General features: G+C 40.9%; 1 protein-coding gene across 11 annotated transcripts in view; it reads right to left on the bottom strand.

Annotated features, from left to right (window-relative positions):
• Positions 1 to 15922: 15922 nt before the first annotated feature.
• kmt2ca (lysine (K)-specific methyltransferase 2Ca) overlaps positions 15923 to 24444 on the bottom strand; it is a 487395-nt gene continuing 478873 nt past the window's right edge. For all 11 annotated transcript variants that reach the window (XM_072254064.1, XM_072254065.1, XM_072254063.1 and 8 more), the window contains 3 exons: positions 22875 to 22948; positions 19302 to 19410; positions 15923 to 16147 (listed from right to left, as the gene is read on the bottom strand). In XM_072254064.1, the coding sequence (XP_072110165.1) occupies positions 16055 to 16147; positions 19302 to 19410; positions 22875 to 22948 (276 nt within the window). In that variant the 3' untranslated portion in view covers positions 15923 to 16054. The remainder of the gene's footprint in view (positions 16148 to 19301; positions 19411 to 22874; positions 22949 to 24444) is intronic.

Here is a 24444-nt window from a genome sequence, read left to right as displayed (position 1 = left end):
TAGATGAAAGACTATAGATTAGGACTTTATTCTTCGGAACGTAGAAAATTGAGAGGAGATTTGATAGAGGTACACAATAATTCTGAGGGGTATTAGAGAGGGTAAAACAGGCTTTTCCACTGAGGTTGGATGGGACTAGAACTAGAGGTGAAAGGTGAAATGTTTAAAGGGAATATATGGTAAGAGTGGGGAACAAGCTGTCTGCACAAGTGGTAGCATGTGGGCTCAATTTCAACATTTGAGAGAAATTTGGATAGATACATGGATGCTAGGGGTATGAAGGACTATAATCCTGGTGCAGGTCAATGGCAGTAGGCTGTATAAATGGGTTGGCATGGACTAGGTGGACCAAAGACCCTGTTACTGGGCTGTTTTTCTGATTCTATATCTGTTGCTATTCTCTGAGGAATTAACAGGCAGGATAGACAAAGGAGAGTCAGTGGATGTTGTTCACTGGATTTTCAGACGGGCTTTGACCAGGTGACACACGTGAGGCTCCATGACAAAGTAACAGCCCATGTTATCACAGGAAAGATACTGGCATGGATAGAAGATTGGTTGACTTGCAGGAGGCAAAGAGAGAGAATAAAGGGGGTCTCTTCTGTTTGGCTGCCAGTGACAGGTGGTGTGTTGGGATCTCTTCTTTCCATGTTATATGTCAATGATTTGGATGATGGAATGGATGGCTTTGTGGCCAAGTTTGCAGACAATGCAAAGAAAGGAGGGACAGGTAACATTAAGGAAGCAAGAAGGCTGCAGAAGGACTTCAACAGATTGGGAAAATAGGCAAGAAGTGTCAGATAGAATATAGTATAAGGTAGTGTACAGTACTACAGTCTGGTAGAAGAAATAAAGTGTAGACTATTTTGTAAATTGGGAGAAAATTCAGAATTCAGAGGTGTGAAGGAACTTTGGAGTTGTCGTGCAGGATTCCCTAAAGGTTAACTTTTAGGTTGAGTCACTGGTAAGAAAAGTAAATGCATTTTGAGAAGAGTAGAATATAAAAGCAAGGATGTACTGCGGAGGCTTTATAAGCCATTGGTCAGACCACAATTGGAATACTGTGAGCAGCTTTGAGCCACTTAACTGAAAGATGTGCTGACATTGGAGAAGGTCCAGAGAAGGTTAATGAGAATGATTCCAGGAATGAAAGGGTTAACATATGAGGAGTGTTTAATGGCTCTGGGCTTGTACTCAGAGTTTAGAAGAATGAGGGAGGAGCTTGTTGAAACCTTTTGTATATTAGAGTCATAGAAAAGAACAGCACAGAAACAGACCCTTTGGCCCATCTAGTCTGTGCCAAACCATTTAAACTGCATACATCCATCACCTTGCACCTGGACCATACCCTACCATTCATGTACCTTTCCAAACTTCTCTTAAACATTGAAGTCAAACTCACATGCACCAATTGCACTGGCAGCTCATTCTGCACACACAGTCCTCTTGAGTGAAGAAGGTTCCCTTCATGTTCCCTTAAACATTTCACATTTGTCCCTAAACCTATGAACTCTAGTTGTAGTCCCAACCAACCTCAGTGGAAAATGCCTGCCTTCATTTACCCTATCAATACCCCTCATAATTTTGTATACCGCCATCAACCCCTTCCTCATTCTCCTATATTCCAAGGAATATGTCCTAACTTCTTCAATCTTTCCTTATAACTCAGTCCTCCAGTCTCGGCAACATCCTTGGAAATTTCATCTGTACTCTTTCAACCTTATTTACATCTTTCCTGTAAGCAGGTGTCCAAAGCTGCACACAATATTCCAAATTGGACCTCGTCAATGTCTTGTACAGCTGCAACAGAAGATCCCATCTCCTGTACACAATACTTGGATTTATGAAGGCAAATGAGACAAAAGCTTTCTTTACGACCCTATCTACCTGTGCTGTCACTTTCAATGAACTATGGATCTGTATTCCCAGATCCCTTTGTTCTTGAATGCACTTCATAGAGTGGATGTGGGGAGAATGTTTCCTGTGGTGGACCAGAGGGCACAGCCTCAGAAAGGAGGAACATCCATTTAGAACAGGGATGAGGAGGAATTTCTTTAGCCAGAGAGTAGTGAATCTGTGGAATTCATTGCCACCGACAGCAGTGGAGCCAAGTGGAGGTTGATAGGTTTTTGTGTAGTCAGGGAGTCAAAGATTACAGGGAAAAGACAGGAGAATGCGATTGAGAAGGATAATAAATCGACCATGATATGGCAGGACAGACAAGGGCCAAATGGCCTGATTCTGCTCCTATATCTTATGGTCTTACGCTGTATCACTTTTTTAAAAAACTGTCACAGCCCATGCCTTATTCCCCTTAAATTGAGAGGCTTGCTCAAATTTCAAGAGTCAACCACATTGATGGGTCTGTTGTGTGTGCTCCAAGGTTGAGGTAGTAGATTTTTGTCCTTGAAGGACATTACTGAACTCAAGACAAAAGGAAGTTTTGTGATCAACAATGATTTGTTTTAAAAAATAATTCCAGATTATTAACTGAATTTGTACTCCACGTGGTGTGATTTGAACTCGGAACACAGCTTCATTTAACATTTAGTCAAGCCTGGGCTTTGTTGCTGTGACAGCACCAGATTACAAGCATACGGCAGTGCAATCCCAGTGCTTTGAGATGATGTGAAATAGGTTGAAATTTTACATCTTTATTTCAGACATACACATTAAGATAAAGCTTATTAAATGTTGTGAGTTTAAAGCTAATTTTTATTCTAATAGTGTGTTGTAATTCAATATAAATCTCACTAAAGTAGAAGCAAGATATAGAAAAATACTAGAGGAACTGGCAGGAGTTTAAATGAATAGCATTTTTATTTATGGCACAGACCTTGGCCAAGTAAATCTTTAATTGAAAACCCTTTCACGCATGTACCAAAAGACATGGCCGAATATCAACAGCCCACTGAAGACTATGAATCAAAACTCTAATGCTCAACCACTAACACACCCAATCCCCCACAAAGAAACCTTAGAGGATTGCTTTCTTTCCCCCAAGTGATTGATTGCGAGAAACTATTTTATTAAAAACGGCTTTTATAGAACATACATTGCTGTGCAAGAATCTTTGGCATGTTATATACATAGTTAGGGTGCCTAAGACTTCTGCACAGTACTGTAGCAATTTAATGTCTTGGTACTATACCGCTGCTCAGAAGAACAAATTTCATGACACACGTGAGTGCTGGTAAACCTGATTCTAAAATGGATCTCTATTGTGGACGGAGAGTGGGAAGGGAGCAGGGAGAGGGGAATCGTGGTTGGGAAAAGAGGAACGGAGAGCGGAAGGAGCAAGAAGCACCAGAGAGACATTCTGCAATGATCAATAAACCAATTGTTTGGAATCAAATGACCTTGCCTGGTGTCTCAGGGCTGAGTGTGTCTGCACCCACACAACCCCCTGCCACCAGTCCCACACACCTCCTGTGGTGCTCCACCTCCCTGGTGCCAGAATTAGGGAAGTCTCGGATTGGGTCCATGGCATTATCAAGGGTGAAGGTGAGCAGCCAGTAGTCTTGGTGCATATTGGCTGCAATGACATACAAGGTGATGAGGTCCTGAAGAGAGATTTTAGGGAGCTAGGTAGAAAGCTGAAAAACAGGGATGAGAATAGGATGATTAGGCAGGTGAATGCACAGCTGAGGAACTGATGCAGGGACTCAGATTTATGGATCATTGGGATCTTCTGGGTAAGGTATGACCTGTACAAAACAGCCCAGTTACACATGAACCTGAGGGGTCCAATATCCTCGAGGACAGGTTAGGTAGAATTGTTTGGGAGGGTTTAAACTAATTTGGCAGGGGACTGGGAACCAGAGTGATAGTGCTGAGGATGAGGTACTTGGTTTAGAAACAAAGGCAATGTGCAGTAAGACTCCTCTAACAAGGAGAGGCTGATGATAGGGTAAAATTGCAGTCAACTGGATGAGCTGAAGTGTTAAATCCAGGCAAAATCAAAAAGGGTGAATACAGGACTAAAGGTGTTATATTTGAATGCGCACAGTACACGGAATAAGATCGATGAACTTGTAGCACAATTACAGAGGGGAGGGAGCAGGAAGCACCAGAGAGGCATTCTGTAATGATCAATAAACCAATTATTTGGAATGAAATGACTTTGCTTGGTGTCTCACGGCTGGATGTATCTGCACATGCATTATCCCATGCCCCTAACACTCCTTCTCTGCCACTGGTCCCACATCCCTCCTGTGGTGCTCAAGCCCTGCCATTCCTAATATCCTTTGTTCCCATCAGATTTATAAACTCGCACTCCATTCCACAATGACAAATACAGGACTGTGCACCCTAGCACTTACTTACTTACTTACTTACTTACTCACTCTCTCTCTCTCTCTATATAAATATATATATATATGTGCCTAAGACCTTTGCACAGTATTGTAAATTATTCAGCTATCTTTAAAAATTCTGGATTTTTTGGGGGATAAAATATTGACCTGTAAATATCTAAAAAAGTGAGCTTTACGAAGATTATATTTAATAGCTAGTTGATCAAATGAGGAAAAACTATCTCCAGCAAACAGATCCTGAAAACATTTAATACCTAGTCTATTCCACTCTTTAAAAACTACATCAGTCAAAGAAGGTTTAAAAAAATAATTAGAAAAAATGGACTAGAGAGTGAAAAACCAAATAACCCAAAGAATTTTCTAAATTGTAACCAAATCCTCAAAGAATGTTTAACTACAAAATTAACAGTTAAATTACTTAAGGATAGAGGAATTGAATAACCAAGAAGAGAAATAATAGAAAATTTATTAACAGAATTAACTTCGTAAAGCTCACTTTTTTAGATATTTACAAATTAGAGACTTCTTGCGTTCTCAACCTAAATGTCCAGATAAGAATTTAATTGATACAATTTATATTTTGAAACCTTTTCATAATGGATCTATTTCTAATATTTATAGTATGTTGTTGGCATTGAGAAACATTCCGTTAGACAAAATTAAAAGCCTCTGGGAACATGACCTACAGATTTCAATTGATGAGGATACTTGGAATGAAATTTTTAAACTTGTTCACACCTCTTCATTATGTGTGCGTCACTCTCTTTTACAATTTAAATTGGTTCATAGAGCCTGTATGACTAAAGATAAGCTCTCTCGTTTTTACTCAGATTTTTCTCCATACTGTAATAGGTGTAATGTCGAAGAGGCCTCTCTAATTCATATGTTTTGGTCCTGTCCGCGGCTTGATAAATTTTGGAAGGAAATATTTCAAACTTTCTCGGAGCTTTTAAAAGTAAACTTTAAACCCAACCCTCTGACTGCCTTGTTGGGCATTGTTGGAGGAAATGATTTTTCTCTTAAGCTGAATAATTTGCATATTTTGGCTCCTATTTCTCTTTTAGCCAGAAGAGTTTTGTTGCTCAAATGGGAAGATGTTGCTCCGCCTGCTCACGCCCATTGGTTGATTGATGTTATGTCATGTCTAAATCTAGAGAGATTAAGTGTTCTATTTCTATACCTAGACAAGATTTTTCCACATTATGGGGACCTTTTTGGAACTACTTTCACAATTTTCAATTTGGTCAGCAATGATGATAGCTATTATATGTTTGAATTTACAACTTATGTCAGAGATTTTTTTTCTTTTCTTTTAACCAGTTTTTTTCTCTCTCTTTCTATTTTGTTATGGGGTTTTGATTTTGCTTTAGATTAGAATAAAATATACCTTTTCAATATTATGGTTAACTTACAATACATAGTTATGGGGAAATTCAATCTTGTTTCTGTTTCCATAATACCATAATGTATTTTGTATTCGTCTATGCAAGTAATTAATAAAAATATTGAATAAGAAAATATTGACCTTTAAGTGTACAGATTTATTCTTGACCCACTCTTTTGTAGATCCAACACATCAGATTCATCAGTAGCTTCATGTCAATATTGGGTCATGAAACAAATATGAGGAAATTGTTTTTGGAGGCACACCACTGGCCTGCTGATAAAAAAAATACTCTGCTTGTTACTGCTGGAAATATACTGTTCTTAACCCATTACTGCTAGAAAACTTGGTGGTTCCCTTTTAAAGCTTTCGTTTAAAGAAAGATATCTTGGCAGTTCTATAACACGAGGAAATCTGCAGATGCTGGAATTTCAAGCAACACACTTAAAAAGTTGCTGGTGAACGCAGCATCTCTAAGAAGAGGTGCAATCGGTGTTTCAGGCCGAGACCCTTCGTCAAGACTAACTGAAAGAAGAGATAGTAGGAGATTTGAAAGTGGGAGGGGGAAGGGGTAGATCTGAAATGATAGGAGAAGACAGGAGGTGGGGGGATGGAGCTAAGAGCTGGACAGTTGATTGGCAAAAGGGACATGAGAGGATCATGGGACGGGAGGCCTAGGGAGAAAGAAAGAGGGAGGGAGAGTCCCAGAGGATGGGCAAGGAGTATAGTGAGAGGGACAGAGGGAGAAAAAGAGAGAGAGGGAGAGAGGGAGAGAGGGAGAGAGGGAGAGAGGGAGAGAGGGAGAGAGGGAGAGAGGGAGAGAGGGAGAGAGGGAGAGAGGGAGAGAGGGAGAGAGGGAGAGAGGGAGAGAGGGAGAGAGGGAGAGAGGGAGAGAGGGAGAGAGGGAGAGAGGGAGAGAGGGGGAGAGGGGGAGAGGGGGAGAGGGGGAGAGGAGAGAGGAGAGAGGAGAGAGGAGAGAGGAGAGAGGAGAGAGGAGAGAGGAGAGAGAAATAAATAACAGATGGGGTACAAAGGGGAGGTGGGGCATTAACAGAAGTTAGAGAAGTCAATGTTCATGCCATCAGGTTGGCGGCTACCCAGACGGAATATAAGGTGTTGTTCCTCCAATCTGAGTGTGGCTTCATCTTTACAGTAGAGGAGGCCATGGATAGACATGTCAGAATGGGAATGGGATGTGGAATTAAAATGTGTGGCCACTGGGAGATCCTGCTTTCTCTGGCGGACAGTCTCGCACTTCCTCTGTCTCCACCGCATCCGCTCTCAGGATGAGGCTTTTCATTCCAGGACGAAGGAGATGTCCTCCTTTTTTAATCAACTTCCCTTCTTCCATCAACTCTGCTCTCAAATGCATCTCTCCCATTTCATGCACATCTGCTCTCACCCCATCCTTCCGCTACCTACTAGGAATAGGGTTCCCCTGGTCCTCACCTACCACCCCACCTGTAGGCTCCCTCTGTCCCTCTAATATACCCCTTGCCCATCCTCTGGGTCCCCCCCCCCCCTTGTCTTTCTTCCCGGACCTCCTATCCCATGATCCTCTTGTATCCCTTTTGCCAATCACCTGTCCAACTCTTGGCTCCATCCCTCCCCCTCCTGTCTTCTCCTATCATTTTGGATCTCCCCCTCCCCCTCCAACTTTCAAATCCCTTACTCACTCTTCCTTCAGTTAGTCCTGATGAAGGGTCTCGGCCTGAAACGTCGACTGCACCTCTTCCTAGAGATGCTGCCTGGCCTGCTGCGTTCACCAGCAACTTTTATGTGTGTTACTTCACCTATGAGTTGGCTGGGGGGATATACTGCGTCCGGTACTCCCAATGCGGTCTTCTATATATTGGTGAGACCTGACGCAGGCTGGGAGACCATTTCGCTGAACACCTACGCTCTGTCCGCCACAGTAAGCAGGATCGCCCAGTGGCCACACATTTTAATTCCACGTCCCATTCCCATTCTGATATGTCTATCCACAGCCTCTACTGTAAAGACGAAGCCACACTCAGGTTGGAGGAACACCCCCTTATATTCCATCTGGGTAGCCTCCAACTTGATGGCATGAACATTGACTTCTCTAACTTCTGTTAATGCCCCACCTCCCCTTCGTACCCCATTCTTTATTTATTATTATATATATTTCTCTCTCTCTCTTTTTCTCCCTCTGTCCCTCTCATTATACTCCTTGCCCATCCTCTGGGATTCCCCCCTCCTCCTTTTCCTTCTCCCTGGGCCTCCTGTCCCATGATCCTCTCATGTCCCTTTTGCCAGTCAACTGTCCAGCTCTTGGTTCCATCCCTCCCCCTCCCACTTTCAAATCTCTTACTATCTCCTCTTTCAACTAGTCCTGACGAAGGGTCTCGGCCCGAAACGTCGACTGTACCTCTTCCTAGAGATGCTGCCTGGCCTGCTGTGTTCACTTGGCAGTTCTATAAATTCTTTGGTGTTCTCTGTGAACCTGAAGCATTTAACAGACAATGAAGTACTTCCTTTGTAATCAGTGCCGTCATGTTGACAAGAACACCAGGAACATGTAAGGACAAGCGAGGGTCATTCAGCAGTTTAAAAAACAAATGATTTACTCCACATTTCTGGTTTGTTCCATACCCTTAGCATTTTTGGTTGAAAAACTGTCATCAATCTCAGATTATAAATTAAGAATTGACTTGGCGTCAACTGCTGTTTGTTGAAATTTATAGAATTGATTCAAAGCTTTTCTTGGACTAGCTGTGCTTCTAAACTTTTTACCATTCACCCAGTGCTCTGGTTTACTCATTTCCAGGACCAATATCTTACATTTGACCACTCTGGATACCAGTTAGCATTTTTTTGCCAATATGCCTAGCAGCTTTGAAATGAAATGCTTCTGTCTGCATTATTTATGTGCCAGCTATCTTTGTCACTGGTAAACTGGGATGAATTTCGGACCTATCATCTTTTAAAACACTTAGCAATATGGTGACAAATTGGAGGGCCATAGTTCTCAACCTGCTAATTTGAATACCATCCAATTATCCCAGTCCCTAACTTCCCTCATGCAATTAATTTGCCAACCAGGTCAAAAATATGCATTCAATTCCATGGATGTCACCTTTAGCTGAAAATCTTATTACCAGCTTAAATACATTACTCTATTAAGTAGCAACATATACAAGGACCCACCCACACCAGACATTCTCTCTTCTCCCCACTCCCATCCGGCAGAAGATACAAAAGCCTGAAAGCACATACCACAGGCTCAAGGAAAGTTTATATGCTGATGACAGGCCATTACAGGCTGGTGAGCCTGACATCAGTAGTGGTAAAGTTATTGGGAGGTATTCTAAGGGACTGATGAGGGATAGTCAGCAGGGCTTTGTATGTAGTAAGTTGTGTCTAACCAATCTTAAGAGTTTTTCGAGGAAGTTATAAGGAAAGTAGATAAATTCAAGGCAGTGGATGTTGTCTACATGGAGTTTAGCAAAGCAGAGGTTAGTCAAGAAGGTTCAGTCACTTGGCATTCCAGATGAGGTAGTAAATTGGATTAGACATTTTTTTTGGAAGAAGCTAGGGTGGTTGTAGATGGTTGCCTCTGACTGGAGGCCTGTAACTGGTGGTGTACTGCAGGGATCTGCGTTAGGTCCGTTGTTTGCCATCTACATCAATGATCTGGTTGATAATGTGGTAAACTATATCAGCAAATTGCAGATGACACCAAGATAGGGGGTGTAATGGACAGTGAAGAACACTACCAAAGCTTGCAGTGGGACCTGAACCAGCTGGTGAAATGGGCTGCAAATGGCAGATTTTAATGCAGACCGGTGTGAGCTGTTGCACTTTGGGAGCACCGACCAGGGTATCTTAAACAGTGAGTGGTAGGGCACTGAAGAGCGTGGGAATACAGATCCATATTCCTTTAAAGTGGTGTCACAGAAGTTAGGGTTGTAAAGAAAGCTTCGGGCACATTGGCCTTTATAAATCAAGGTACTGAATGCCGGAGTTGGGATGTTATGTTGAAATTGTGTAAGACGTTGGTGAGGCCTTATTTGGAGTGATGGTCACCTACCTACAGGAAAGATGTATAAAAAGATTGAAAGAGTTCAGAGAAAATCTACCTGAATGTTGCTGGGACTTGAGGACCTGAGTTATAGAGAAAGGTTGAATAGGTTCGGACTTTATTCCCTAGAATTAGAAGATTGAGGGGAGATTAGATAGAGGTATACAAAATTATGAGGAGTATAGATAGGGTAAATGCAAGCAGACTTCTTCCACTGAGGCTGGGTGAGACCAGAACTAGAGGTCACGGATTAAGAGTGAAAAGGGAGCAAGAGTGGAAACTTCTTTACTCAGAGGACAGTGAGAGGGTGGAATGAGCTGCCAGCGCAACTGGAGGATGCAGGGTCGATTTCAACATTTAAGAGAAACTTGGAAAGGTAGGCTTGCATTAGATAAACTGAAAGGCCTGTTTCCATATACTATCCAATGAACCTGTTGTACATCAAGATGGATTTCAAACCTCATCATAGGCTTGCACCTTAACACCTGCTTGTGCTTCACCTTGTTACTGTAACACTACCCTGCATTCTGTTATTGCTGTTTCATTGAACTACCTCAATGCACTGAGCTGATGAAATAACCTGTATGAATAGCGCACAAAACAAAATTTTTCCACTGTGCCTTGGAACGTGCGACAACCATAAACTAATTTACATGTATTCTGGAACACCTAACAATACCAGTAAACATTGTACTGTCCAATTCTCAGCCATTTCAACCAGGATCTGTAAGGCATGATCTACTCTTTGTACTTCTCTGCTGCCCCTCTCCAAATGAAATTTGCAAGATCCATTATAACTTGATTATATGGACTCAATTAATTTCCCAATAATAGACATTGGGTTAGTTAGTCTGCAATTACCTGGTTCCATAAATTGAGGGAAATGAACTGTTCCAAAGTCGTAAGAATTTGGGAAGATTATAATTAAGGCCTAATGCACTGTTCTTACCCAATTCAAGTGGATATCTGGTGACAGCAATTTCCCACTATTTAGTATGTCATTTTCTTCTTTTCTGTTGCTTTACTTGAGTCCTGCTCTAATTCACTAGATACTCAGCATGCTATCTATTCTCCTAAAGCAAATGCCAAAATAATTACATTCATTTCCATATTTGCATTTACAGTTTCCCTACCAACAGTTGAAGATCCCCAAAGTGCTACTGAATGTTCTTTATCCAATTATTGAAAACAAACGTTGGTTTTGTTATAGACAAAATTCATGCAATGAATGGAACTGGCAAAAGCTTTCTGAGTTAACTCATGAAACTCAACCTGAGACTGATAGGTTATCTGACTACCAGTAAAAATCAAGGGTACTCAGGATGTGGAGCTGAGGCAAAGCTCAGTGAGATGGTACAGCAGGCCCAAGTGGACATGTGGCATCCTGTTCCCTTTTTTGGGTTTTCATGAACACCAATGAAAATAGACAGATTGGCTATTTGTCTCACATCACAGTTTACAGGCTCTTCCTGAGTAACATCTCACCATGATTTTCTACACTACAATTTTTTTCTTTTTTACAAACTCTCGTTCTGTAACACTTTTGTTTACAACATGGATCAGTAACCTTCTATTGTTGAAAGAGGGAGAAAAGCCAGTTACAGACCAGAATTGTACAGCACAGTGCAGGCTCGTCCGGCTCCTCAAGCTGCACTGCTCAGCAATCTCCCAGTTTAACACTAGCCTAATCACAGGGCAATTTACAATGACCAATTAACCTACCAACCAGTAGGTCTTTGGACTGTGAGAGGAACCCGGAGCACCCGGAGGAAACCCACATGGTCACAGGGAGAACGTCCAAACTCCTTACAGGCAATGGTCCTCTCATTCTTTTCAAATATGCTATCATACCCTATGTTCAAAGGAACAGGAGTTTTGTTCGTCCTGTTCCAAAAATAAATTTAAACATCAGAACATTCCTTTGACGCTGCAGAGAAAGGTGTGATGTCTGCACAAAACTGACTTGATGCTCAGGAGTCAGAGGTGTAATCATAAAGCCACAACTCACCATTTACTTATTTTCTCTCTGGGATCATTGTTGTAGGAAAGTTTGATCACTTAGAGGATGACAGCTTTACAAACACTTTTGTTAAAAGAAAATAATCTGCATGGAAAGTGGTGAGCTGAACAATTCACAGGAGGATGAAATAAAATGAAACAAGAACTTTGGATGCTGTAAGCATTCAAAGAGCCTACGAGGTCTGCCTTTGCAGCCCTCCTTAAGTAAAAGCACAAAATCAGCCACCCACCCGTCTTCCACCAATTCACTATTGCTAACACTTATGCATGCATCTCAGCCAGGGTTCCTGCAATTACTTCTCCAGCTTCCTAGTCTTCTGAGCAGGTCCTGGAGATTTATTTAGCTTCATCTGCTTTAAGACATTCAGTACCTCTTCTGCTGTAACGCAAATGATCACAAAGACATACCCATTAACATCCTCAGAAACTACTGCCAGGACCGCCACAAAAACACTGCAGCTACATCTCTGTAGGTCAGAGGCTATATATCCCGTGGTGAGATTTGCTCATCTCCAGACTAATCAGAAGAAGGGACAAGAAATCAATGTGATGGATAATCATTTCTTCACAATATTCAGGGTAGATCAGACTACAGGTACTTAATTAACAGCGCATATGTCACTCTGTACCACCATACTAAGGTGTTCTGGCATACGTACCTTCAGCCAGCTTTCTGCTGGGAGCTCCAGACAGACGATACAAGAGCACATCAAAACTTTCAACTGGCTGCAAAAGTAACATCAAGGAGCACAATTATAACTCGCACTGCCATAAAAATCAGAAAAATGAATATACAATAAATGGGAGGACACTGAATGATGGGCTGGAACAACGGGGACCTGGAGTGAGTGCACTTTGACCGATCCCTCAAGTCAGCAGGACTGGTCAGTAAGATAGTACAAAGGACATGGGGGTACTTTCCTTTAGGGAAAAAAAGATAAAGTAACCTCAAACCGAGTAACAAGAGTGGTGTAGTTGCTGCCTCACAGATCCAGTGAACTGGGTTCAATACTCACTGGAGATACTGTTCATAGACAGGAACATGACAAGGTAGGGAATGGAGAAATACAGATGATATGGAGGCAGATGGAATTAGTTTAAATTGTCATCATAGTCAGCACAGGCATTATGGACTGAAGACCACGTTCACCTCTGTCCTGATTCAAAGACAATGTGTTAAATTCTTAAAAATCTAAATATTAGACAATTTCAGAAATACTTAATGCCTATTTAAAATCATTAGAAACATTCCACAATGAAGTTATCCATGATTATTCTCAACAGAGCCATCCACCTACATTGGTGCCATTATTTCACTGGATCCCTGCCAAGTACTTTCCTCTCAGGTGCCTACCCAACCCTTGCTGAAAAACCTGATTCATTTTTCCAAGCTTGTAACTAATGAGCTCCAGATTAATCACCTCACTGCTTATCCTTACAACCCCCTTGTACAATTTGCCCATCACTTTTGAAGTTGCATTCATCAGTCTTCAAACCACTCAGTAATTGAAACAATTTCTGAAGGACCCATTCCTGTGCTGTGCTGTTGTATGTTCTTACTCCCAGCTATCTTCCAAAATGAAAAACAATGAGGCCACTCTCAAGTTGGAGGAGCAACACATAAGATTCCGACTGGTTAGTCACCAACCTGACGGCATGAACATCGATTTCTCAAACTTTCAGTTATTTCTCTCCCTTCCCCCTTCTCTCCTTTAACATTCCCCATTCTGGCTCTACTCTTACCTTTTTTTCTTCTTACTTGCCTATCAAACCCTCTGATGCTGCTGCTCCTCCTCTTTCTCCCATGGTCTACTCTCCTCCCCTATCAGATGCCTTCTTCTTCAGCCTTTAACATGTTCCACCTATCATCTCCCAGCTTCTGACTTCATCCAGCCCCCCCCCCCAATTAACTCACCCACCTTCCCCCTCACTTATCACCTTCCAGTTTATGCTCCTACCCCTCCCCAATTCTGGCTTCTTTCCCCTTCCTGTCCTGATGAAGGGTCTCAGCCAGAAATGTTAACTGTTTATTCCTCTGCATAGATGCTACCTGACCTGCTGAATTTCTCCAACATACTGTGTGTGTTACTCTGAATTTCCAGCAAAAGCAGAACCTCTGGTGTTTATGTCTACAACAATTCTCAGTAGCACCTACTAAATTTTTTTCATTATCCACTTACCTTGTTGGTCTCTCATTCCCAGGCCATTCACACCCACTGTAGCGTTCCTGACATTTAAAAATACTCAGGTGCATCAATTCAAAATCTTCTTTTGTGAACCCCTGACAGCTAGTTTGGAATTTCTAGGCTAAATGATCCAATGGCAGACATTAGAAGGACGGTGCATGTTTCACAGAGTGGTTGGATGTTGATGACAATTTTAGTGTCATTACTATTGCAAACTCTAGGCCACCTCTACATCACACTGAGATTACCTACAAAAGACAGCACGTTGTTCCCAGAAACAGATCCTAACTAAGAAAGTGTCCCAAGATGCTGCTCGACCAGTTGAATTCTTCCAGCAGACCATTTCTTGCTCCAGGTTCCAGCACCAGCAGTCTGGTGTCCCCAAGACAAATAGCATTCACATTTCAATTCTATTCATAACAACAAAACCATTCTGTTCATAGATGTAAAATATTTTATTTGTAAATGCTGATCTCCTAATCTGGTTGCACAAACTCCAAAACCCAATAACACTCTTTACACTTCAAAAAAAAAGCTCTTTTTTTCCCCCAACATTAGATACTATTGTACAGGACAGAAATAAACTGTAGGACAAATACTGGTAGGATGTTGGAATATTATACAAGAGAAAAAAATCCAAGAAACAAATTCATACAGCTATTTATCAAGAAGAACTATGTACAATTGATTTCTTCTGTAAGGTAAAAAATACAACATGCCATATACATTACAATTTATGACTGTTTCATTGAATATAACAATTTACTGATAATGTGCACACAAACTTCATTTCGAACTTAATAGTTGTGAAGTGTCAGTACCAGTTATTTCTCTTTTCTGTAAGTATAAAATAAAACTAACCTGGTTCAAAATGCATTTTAAACTTCTACAAGCCAACACAAAACAGTGTTTGTTTAAAGAAATGTAAACAAAAAACAATCCATACAAATATTATTTTTGTGCCTATTTTCTTATTTATTCCAAAACCCTATTGCCAAAAATCCTGCAGTGTTAGCATAATTACATTTCATAATTTTGCTTAAAAATAAAAATTATCTTTGAGGCTACAACCCTTAACATGATTCTGCTGTATGTACTGTGTTTGCAATCCTCTACCTATACATCTAGGCTTGCTAAAGGAGCTTCTAGCCACTACCTGGGTGTGGTTTTGAACCTAATTCACAGTTGGTTAAATTTATACACCATGTAACCTGACTCAGAGGACTCCACTAAAAGCAAATTGTTGCAGTGTCAGGTAGCTTTTGGTCATTTTCTTTTATATTGTATATTCCTCGCTTTATTTACAATTTGTACAAAGTAACAGGGTTTTTATATCTGCAGGTAACAGCAGCAGCTTGGCTTTCTTCTACTTTTATTTTTAAAAATAGCTTCATTCACTTATCCAATAAATACAAAAATGTTTCTCTTTTATCATACAGAAATCAAAAAACTACAATAAACTGACTCATGGAATCAAGTAATTTAAATGGTTTTAGTGCAAGTTATTTCCCTTAGCTGTATTCCTAAGGAAGTCACCTCAGTACATTCCTCGTTCAGTGGTGTCTACGTTTTTAATTAATTATTTATTTAAACTAGAGGGCCTGCCCCTTGCAAATAAGGCTGTGGCCAGCACTGTTGATCCTTCCCCTAGCTGGTGAATTCGGTCCTACATTCATAAGTGCCTACCCTACTTGTAAGCAGGTCAGCCATTGGTTCTTTTCCTAATAAAACCATTGCTCATTTCAGTCAATACAGGACAGTAACTCCAGTGCTAGACCAATTAATAATCTGCTTCCACCTGCATTTCTTATGGACAGATGGGCCTGACTGGCATGTCAGCCAATCTTCAGTTTATGCTTGTTACACAACTCTGTGCTGCTGCTGGAGATGAAGAGATGAGGAGAATCATTTGTGAACTCCAGGCTTACTTTCGAAAGGTGTTTGTGTGTGTGTGTTCATATGTCTGTGCATGTGTGTGTGTGTGTGTGTGTGTGTGTGTATGTGTGTGTATATGTATGTGTGTGAATGTATGGTTCATGTAAGAGAGAAAGTGAGCATCTCTTTCCAGGGACAAGCAACCCCAGAAATATTGCAAGGAATGCGTTTAGTTCATCCATTTACGGCAGTTCACAGCTCCACAATGACATGGGATCTTGTGCTGGTCATCTTCAAAATCAAATTTGTAATCATAGGACAGCTGCAAAAGAGAACATTTCTAGTCAATGACTGATTTAGAACAACAACTATGAGAAACTGAGATGCACAACATCACACAAACTAATCTCCAGTGACTATTCCCAGCTGAACACAGCAATCAGAAAAGAATCAACAGCTGCTACTTCATGAGATGTCACAAAGCACAGGGAAAATAAAGGCTAGATTCAAACAGAGGTCATGGTTAGGCGTGAAAGGTGAAATATTTAAGGGAACACAAGGGGGAACTTTTCCACTCAGAGGGTAGTCTAATGGAATGAGCTGCCAGCAGAAGTGAAGGATGCAGACTCGACTGCAACATTTAAGAGAAGTTTCGATAAGTACGTGGATGGGAGGCGCATGGAGGGCTATGGTCCAGGTGCGGATCGATGGAACTAGGAAGAATAACAGTTTGGAATGTACTAATTAGACGAACCGCAGGGCTTTTTGATGTTTTGTAGAGTTCTGTAACTAATAATGAATAGCACAATCAAGTAACTTGTAACGTGACATCCATAGATGTTTGACAAGCTTCACATTTTTTTAAGGAAAGTAACAATGCAGAGCAGTATTTGCTGATGATACAGCAATTAAAGTAACTGCAATAATTGGATGGATTTGCTTTTTATACTGTTGCGTGTGGATTGAAGGAAGAGCTGCTTGTTCTGCCCTAAAAATGTGTGTTAAGGTGATTACTCCAAGAGCACATTTACAGTTGTACTCTAAGGTTGAGGTGAGCTGTTTTCAACTGTGCATGAAGGGACTCTCATAACAATCTCAGAACAAAACCATCTGATCTATTACACTTATCAATAATTCAGGGAAAATAAAAGCTTTTTAAAAAATCTCTGTTGATCTTAACACAGAAATTACAGAATTCTCATCAGAATTCCTTCAAACGAAGATACGCCAATCAATATTTCTTTAAATATACATTCTTCCTTGTGCATTGGATTAGGCTGATTCACCAATTAGTGCTTGACTGAACTATGCACCAACTTCTGTAAACATCTTTAACTCCCTCAACAGAAATTAATTTTGCTCTTAATTTGCGATGTTCAGTGTTCAGAGCTTTAAAGGAGAGAACTGTAAATAAGTCATGCTGTTTCCTGATTCTGCTCTGAAATAGCCTAATTTAAGGTCATGCCCTCTTGTTCCAATTTCCCCACAGATGAAAGAGTTTACCTACATCCATTTCATTTTGTAGAACTCATTAAATCAGCATCCAACTGTTTGAATTTGAGAACACAAGCCAAGTTCCTGCATTCCTTTCTCACAATTTAACCCTTGGCAATGTTCTGATGAAACTTAAATGTACCCGATTCAATATAATGTCCTTGAGATTCCATGCTCAAAAGGTAAATGAATTAATCAGATGGGTGCTATAGATCTGGTATATTAAATGGATCACCTCTGCACCTTGCACCTAAACAAAAGCCCAACACTGTTTCCATCCTGAACTTTGCTGTTGTATTAGAATGGGGTCCGCAAACAGCCAAACCATTTCATATGCATTACTATAATTACAGTTCAGAACACATTCATAGGGTCATGAAGATACAGAACAGAAACATGCCCTTCAGCCGTTCGAGTCTGCGCCAACCATTAAACACCCATTTGAACTAGTTCCACATTAATCCCATGTTTTATTCTCCCTATATTTCCCTCAAATGCTCTCCAATTCTCCCAATTTATTCCTGTTCATTTTCTCTCTTTCCAATATAAAGTACAATGCTGAAGATACTGAAACTAAGCAGTAAACGTGGAGAAAAAAACGTAACATTTCATCAGGCATTTCATTGAAGGAAAATTCTTAACCTTAAATGTTCTTACTCCTTGAATTCCTATCAGATTCCTTCTTTAGCCATTTAATGCTTTCACCTCCCAGCTTCTCACTTCACTGCCCTCCTTCACTCACATTCCTTCACACCTGGCTTCATCTATCACCTGCCAGCTTGTACCTTCCCCTCCCTCCATCTTCTTATTCTGGCTTCTGCTCCCTTCCTTTCCAGTCTTGATGAAGAGCTTCAGCCTGAAACACTGACTGTTTATTCCTCTCCATATATGCTGCCTGACCTGCTGAGTTCTTGCAACATTTTGTGTGTATTGCTCTGGATTTCCAGCATCTGCAGAGTCTCTTGTATTTATAATCCTTAAATGTTATCTGCTTCCATTTCCATAGACCAGCGGTCCCCAACCACCAGGCCACGGACCGGTACCGGGCCGTGAGGAAACGATATGAATCAGCTGCATCTTTCCTCATTCCTTGTCACACACTGTTGAACTTGAACATAGGGTTGCCAACTGCTCCGTATTTGCAGGGACATCCTGTATATTGGGCTAAATTGGTTTGTCCCATACAGGACCGCCCTTGTCCCGTATTTCCCCCGCTAAGGTACAGCGTTCCTATGAAACCTTTCATGCCAAAATGGCGTAAAGCGCAGAAGCAATTAACATTAATTTATATGGGAAATATTTTTGAGCGTTCCCAGACTCAAAAAGTAACCTAGCAAATCATACCAAATAACACATAAAACCGAAAATAAGTAACACTAACATATAGTAAAAGCAGGAATGATATGATAAATACACAGCCTACATAAAGTAGAAATAATGTATGTACAGTATAGTCAGGAAGATGAAGGCAAAACCGATCTGTGGGGGAAAATATCAGCACGTACACGCATGCGCACACAGGTGCCCGCACAAGGCTTCATGGTCATGGTAGTCTTTCCTGGGGTAAAGTGTCCCGGGATTTGACTGCTACTTTTGTCCCTTATTTGGGAGTGAGAAAGTTGGCGACCCTAACTGTAAAAGACACGTTGAGGTGAGTTTAACCCTACTTGAACAACCCCCCCCCCACCCTTGTCGGCCGGTCTGCAACAGCATTGTCAATATTAAACCGGTCCGCGGTGCAAAAAAAGTTGGGGACCCCTGCCATAGACCAACTCTAGCCCAAGTATTTGCAAGACTTTCTATTTGCCATTTCCAGTATTTTCTGTTTCTTGCTGTCAACTGAAATTATGTTTAATTCTGATCATAGAAACTGCAGTAAATACTACGAACTGGCTTAACTTCATTTTAGTAATATTCAATTTTATGTTGGAAGGGCTGTAAAGCAAAGCCAAATAGAGCTTTCAATTACAAACTGGACTTACCTCCTCTCCTTTTTGAATCCTACGATTGGAGCTGATAATTATTTTGTGTCCTTTCTCAAAGGTTACCACCTCAGCCACACAATTTGGTGCACAGGAATGATTGATATATCTGAAAGATTATAATACACATCATATTGCCAGAGATATTTTAATAAATAAATAACAAACTTCAGGGCACTCCACTAATTATTGCACACAAAAGTACTAATAGAGTTAGTATTATTCCTCCAAGAGGACAACAACTTTGTTGTGGTTTGGAGGTTTGCATGCCTCTGATCCAGGGAGCTATGTTGGCTGTCACCCATGCCAAATAGGTCAAAGGGTAGAAGACAGACTAAGAGTGGTCCTCCGAGTTTGGAGGTGGGGGGGGAGGAGAGTTCAGCTCACTGCCCTGTTTGGTAAAACAAAATTGTTATGGAAACAGCAATGAAGAATCCTTCTGCAGCTGAGTGTGATGGTATTCTTGAGTCTCCACCTGGGATTTGTATGACTGACAGTAATGAAAACAGAGAGGAAGCTACTGATACGATGAAGGAAGCTCTGAACACCACCAGAGTGCAGAGTTGATACTATTAATGGCACATATTTTTATCTGTGGAATAGGAAGGGGAGGAAAGCACAGAAAAATACATGGCCATGGAAATGGTGCAGGAAGTAAACTTCAGATGTCTGAAACATTGATCAGTAAAATATGGGTAGATTGCTCCTCAGTGGAGCTTGAACCAATGTCCTTTGAGGGAGGTGAGGGAGAGGTTTAAGTTACTTTAGCATGGGACCAGGCACAGAAATGGAAACAGATGTAAAAGGGTTTGAGAGGAATAAATAGCACCAGAATAAATTTTCAAAAATTACAAAGGACATCAAAATTGACTGGAAACATAAGAATCATGCCAAACAAGGTGAGCTGCAGGTGTAAAAAAACCACCTAAGAGGATGATGTTGTAACAGTAACAAGAGATCTGGTTTAAAAGAGGCTAAGGATGGGGTTTAAATGTTCCTGGATGCAAGTTCTCAGAACAGAAAGGAATGTATAGAAAGAGAGGGAGTCATTGTATCATCAAGTAGAATACAGTGGAATGAGAGAAAGAGAAAGAGAGAGGATGGTTCTGTAACAATCAAGGACAGAACTGTCTGCTCAGAAAGAAGGAACAATAGAGGTGTGATTACACTACCAGGACTATCTTTCAGGCTGCCAGCTAGTGGGATGATTACTGAGCAGTATATGCGCCAAGATGTGAGAAACGGTAGACTTGTGATAATATGGATTCCAACAATCTAAATATAGACCATGATAAAATTAATACAAAGGCAAAGGGTAAGTTTATATTGGACTATAGTGTAATATTGTTATCTTTCTTGGAGTTTAATCCTTCCTATGCTTGATTTTATTTTTATATAATCATCTAGATATGTGTAGATATGTGTAGTTGCTCAGTGAATTTTTCAGTAAATGTAGTTTTTGCTTTTCTGGAGGGCTTTTCTGTGGCAATTGTCCCGCCTCTTGAATCCGGCTACTTTGTAGGTTAATTGTTATCATGAAATGTCTTGCTATCCTTTTAGTATGACCTGGTTCTTGTACAAGACGACCATATGTCATCTTTGTTTTTTTGTTTTTTTTCTTTGTCTCATTCTTTGCTCTTGCAACACTCAATAAATAGCTGTAAGCAACAAGTGTTATGTCTCATTCTTGACTTACAAAGAACCTCTGTATGAATATCCCCAGGATATAACAGTTAGGAGGTGGCAGGGATTAACCTAAATTTCTCAATCGTGCTCAGGAAAACCTTCTTATTTGGTATGTTTCTGGGCTAATGAGGTTTTGCTGGAGCTGGTGCTGGGAAATATTCCAAAAGTTTCCTCAATACACTAAATATCAATTGTACTTCCAATTAGTGCCACAGCAGTTTAAAGATGACCAGAAGTGAATTTAATCAGGACTGAGCTCAGTGGAAATGGCAGTGATTACAATCTGGCCTAAAGAATATTTAAGTGTATCAAATACACAAACATGGACAAATCACAAGCCAAAGAAAATCAACAATATATGACCATGGTTCTCTGAGCTGTTCCGGACAATCCTAGAGGGTCTGACACCATCTTAGAGGGTTATACTGCAGTTGACATATAAATTTATGAGGGGCATAGATAGGGTAAATGCACACAGTCTTTTCCACACTGGATGGGAATTAAAAGCTAGTAGACATAGGTTTAAGTTGAGGGAAGCAAGTTTTAAAAGGAGCAATTTCTTCACATGGATGATGGTGCGAATATGGAAGCAGCTGCAAGAGCTGGTATTTAAAAGTTATACACACTGATGTGTGGATAGGAAAGGTTTAGAGGGAAATGGGCAAATAAGCACGTTCAAGTTGAGTGGAAGGGCCTGGTTTCATGCTGTATTACTTTATGACTCTATAACTGTGTCAAGCATCGTGGTTGTCAGAGCATGGAAACAGCGGTTCAGCCGACACATCCCCACTGAACATCAAGCACCTCCCACTTTATGTTAATCCCAATTTTAGTCCAGCATCCCCACCTCCATCCTTTTGTTATCCACCCCACACAAGGGGAAATTTAGTGTGTCAATTAGTTTGCCAACTAATCTGTCAAACATCATGCCTTTTGGATGGAGGAAGAAAACTACAGCACCCAAGGAAACCCATGCAGTCTCAGGGAGAACGTCTACAAATTAATTTCAAGTTCACAAAATCAGCTCTTCCTTCACCAGTCCTGAATCAGTGACAAATATTTGGGCAACCCTTCCAGTGAGTGTAGGAACACAGCAACAGGAATCTAACATTAAGCTCAAGCTTCTCCTATTGTTCAATTTGTTCACTGCTGATCTTGAAACTAACTCAGATTTTGGCCTCAAATTCCTTTGGAAATTGAAACAAAGGAAGAGTGTCTTCAAGACAGATCTGGTATGGGAGATGAGCTTCAGCTAGGAAATGGCTCTTTCCGATTCTGACTCAGTTCTGACCTATATGCCACCAAAGCAATATTCCACCTTTTTAAACATTCGCCAACTACCCCTCCAATTTTGAAGAGGTTACTGACAACAAAAAATTTAATTTCGAAGCTGCCCACATAAGAATACTGCATCACACATCAAAGTTGCTGCTGAACGCAGCAGGCCAAGCAGCATCTGTAGGAAGAGTTGCAGTCGACGTTTCAGGCCGAGACCCTTCGAAGTCCTGACGAAGGGTCTCGGCCTGAAATGTCGACTGCACCTCTTCCTACAGATGCTGCTTGGCCTGCTGCGTTCACCAGCAACTTTGATGTGTGTTGCTTGAATTTCCAGCATCTGCAGAATTCCTGTTATTTAAGAATACCGCATGATTGCTTTGTTAGTAGGGCCTACTGTAAAATACTGTGATGATTAAAATCAGAACTTTTGGAAAAGCCAGCATTTATATTTGAGAAAACATGAAACTCCTGGCCACACAGAACAGCGCTGAGAATGCTAGCAACTAGTATGCCAAAATGTAGTAAAGTGACACCTATGCCCAGTTCTGAGAAGGTTGGCTGAGGATACCTGGTGGCTTTTTCTTTGATTCTCTTTGCAAAAATACTCACCTTGCAGGACCTCCCGTCAATGTTGCATCAATAACATGATCACTGTCAATACGAAACATGTACACTCCACGATTCTGGAAGCAAAACAGAGTTAAGTGCTATTTGTGATTTTGCATGATCTGTTGAATTTACAACATATTTAACATGCTGCAACTCAATACCTTTCATAGGAATGTTTTCAAACAAAATTTGTCAATGAGTATTGAAGGTGATTAGAACAGGCTGTGGAAGACAGCAGAAAGAAGCAAAGTAATTTTGAAGGAGAATTCCCAAGCTCAGGGCCAATGCCACTGAGATCATGGACCTCAACTATGGAGTGATGAAAACTAGGCATGTGAGATAAGCCAGAATTGCAGAGATCTCTAAAGGCAGGAGGACTGGAAGAGTTATGGCTGTAGGAAAGGAAGGCCAACAGAAAAAATAATTGATAAAAGATATACTGATTTAAACAAAGACTTCAATACATTGCCATGTTATACAGAAAACCCTTTCAATGACAAATCTACAAAGCAAAATGTTTTCACTTTTTGCTGTAATGGTTACTAGTATGCATTGGTGTACCTTGACTGATAATTCTAGTTCTGCAACTTGGTAATTAAAAGTCCATTGCCAGTCATATGAAATACAATTTCCAACGATGATCCATTGGGTGAATTTGCTTGGGAGAACTCACATTAAGCATCTGGCCCAGACTGGGTACCCGGCTGAGTACTAAAGATCAAGTACAACTGGCTGGTGTGTTTACTGATATATTTAGTCTGAGGCACCCACCTGCTTCAAGCAGGCTTTACCTGAACGTGCTAACCTGCCTGAATGACTATTGTCCAGTAGCATTTACATCCACTGTGATGAAGTGCTTTCAGAGGATGGTGATGAAATATCTCAACTTCTGCCTGCAAAATTACTTGGAACCACTCCTACAGGCACAACAGGTTCACAGCAGATGCCATTGGCTTTTACTCAACCCTGGAACACCTGGACAGCAAAGATACATACATCAGGATGCTCTTCATTGACTACAGCCTGGAATTCAATACTATCATCCCCTCAAAATTAATCAATAAGCTTCAAGACCTAGGCCTCAGTACCTCCTTGTGTAACTGGATCCTCAATTTCCTCACTTGCAAACCTCAGTCAGTTCAGATTTGCAATAACATCTCCTCCACAATCACAATCAGCACAGGTGCGGCACAGGGCTGTGTGCTGAGCCCTCTGCCCTTCTCGCTTTATGCTTATGACTGTGAGGCTAAACATAGGTCCAAGGCCATATTTAAGTTTGCTGACACCACTGTTGTTGGCCAAATCAAAGGTGGTGATGAATCAGCATACAAGGGGGAGATTAAAAATCTGGCTGAGTGGAGCCACACCAACAACCTCTCATTCAATGTCAGCAAGACCAAGGAGCTGATTATTGACTTCAGGAGAAGGAAACCAGAGGTCCATGGGATCAGGGCTCAGAGGTCAGCAACTTTTAAATTCCTCAGTGTTATCATTTCAGAGGTCCTGTCCTGTCGTTATAAAAAAAAGCACAACAGTGCCTCTACTTTCTTCGAAGTTTGTGAAGATTTGG

This window comes from Mobula birostris, chromosome 3, assembly GCF_030028105.1.
Source record: "Mobula birostris isolate sMobBir1 chromosome 3, sMobBir1.hap1, whole genome shotgun sequence".
Lineage (NCBI taxonomy): Eukaryota > Metazoa > Chordata > Chondrichthyes > Myliobatiformes > Myliobatidae > Mobula > Mobula birostris.
The sequence above is the reverse complement of the archived record's forward strand: the minus strand, read 5'-3'. Positions and strand labels throughout refer to the sequence as shown.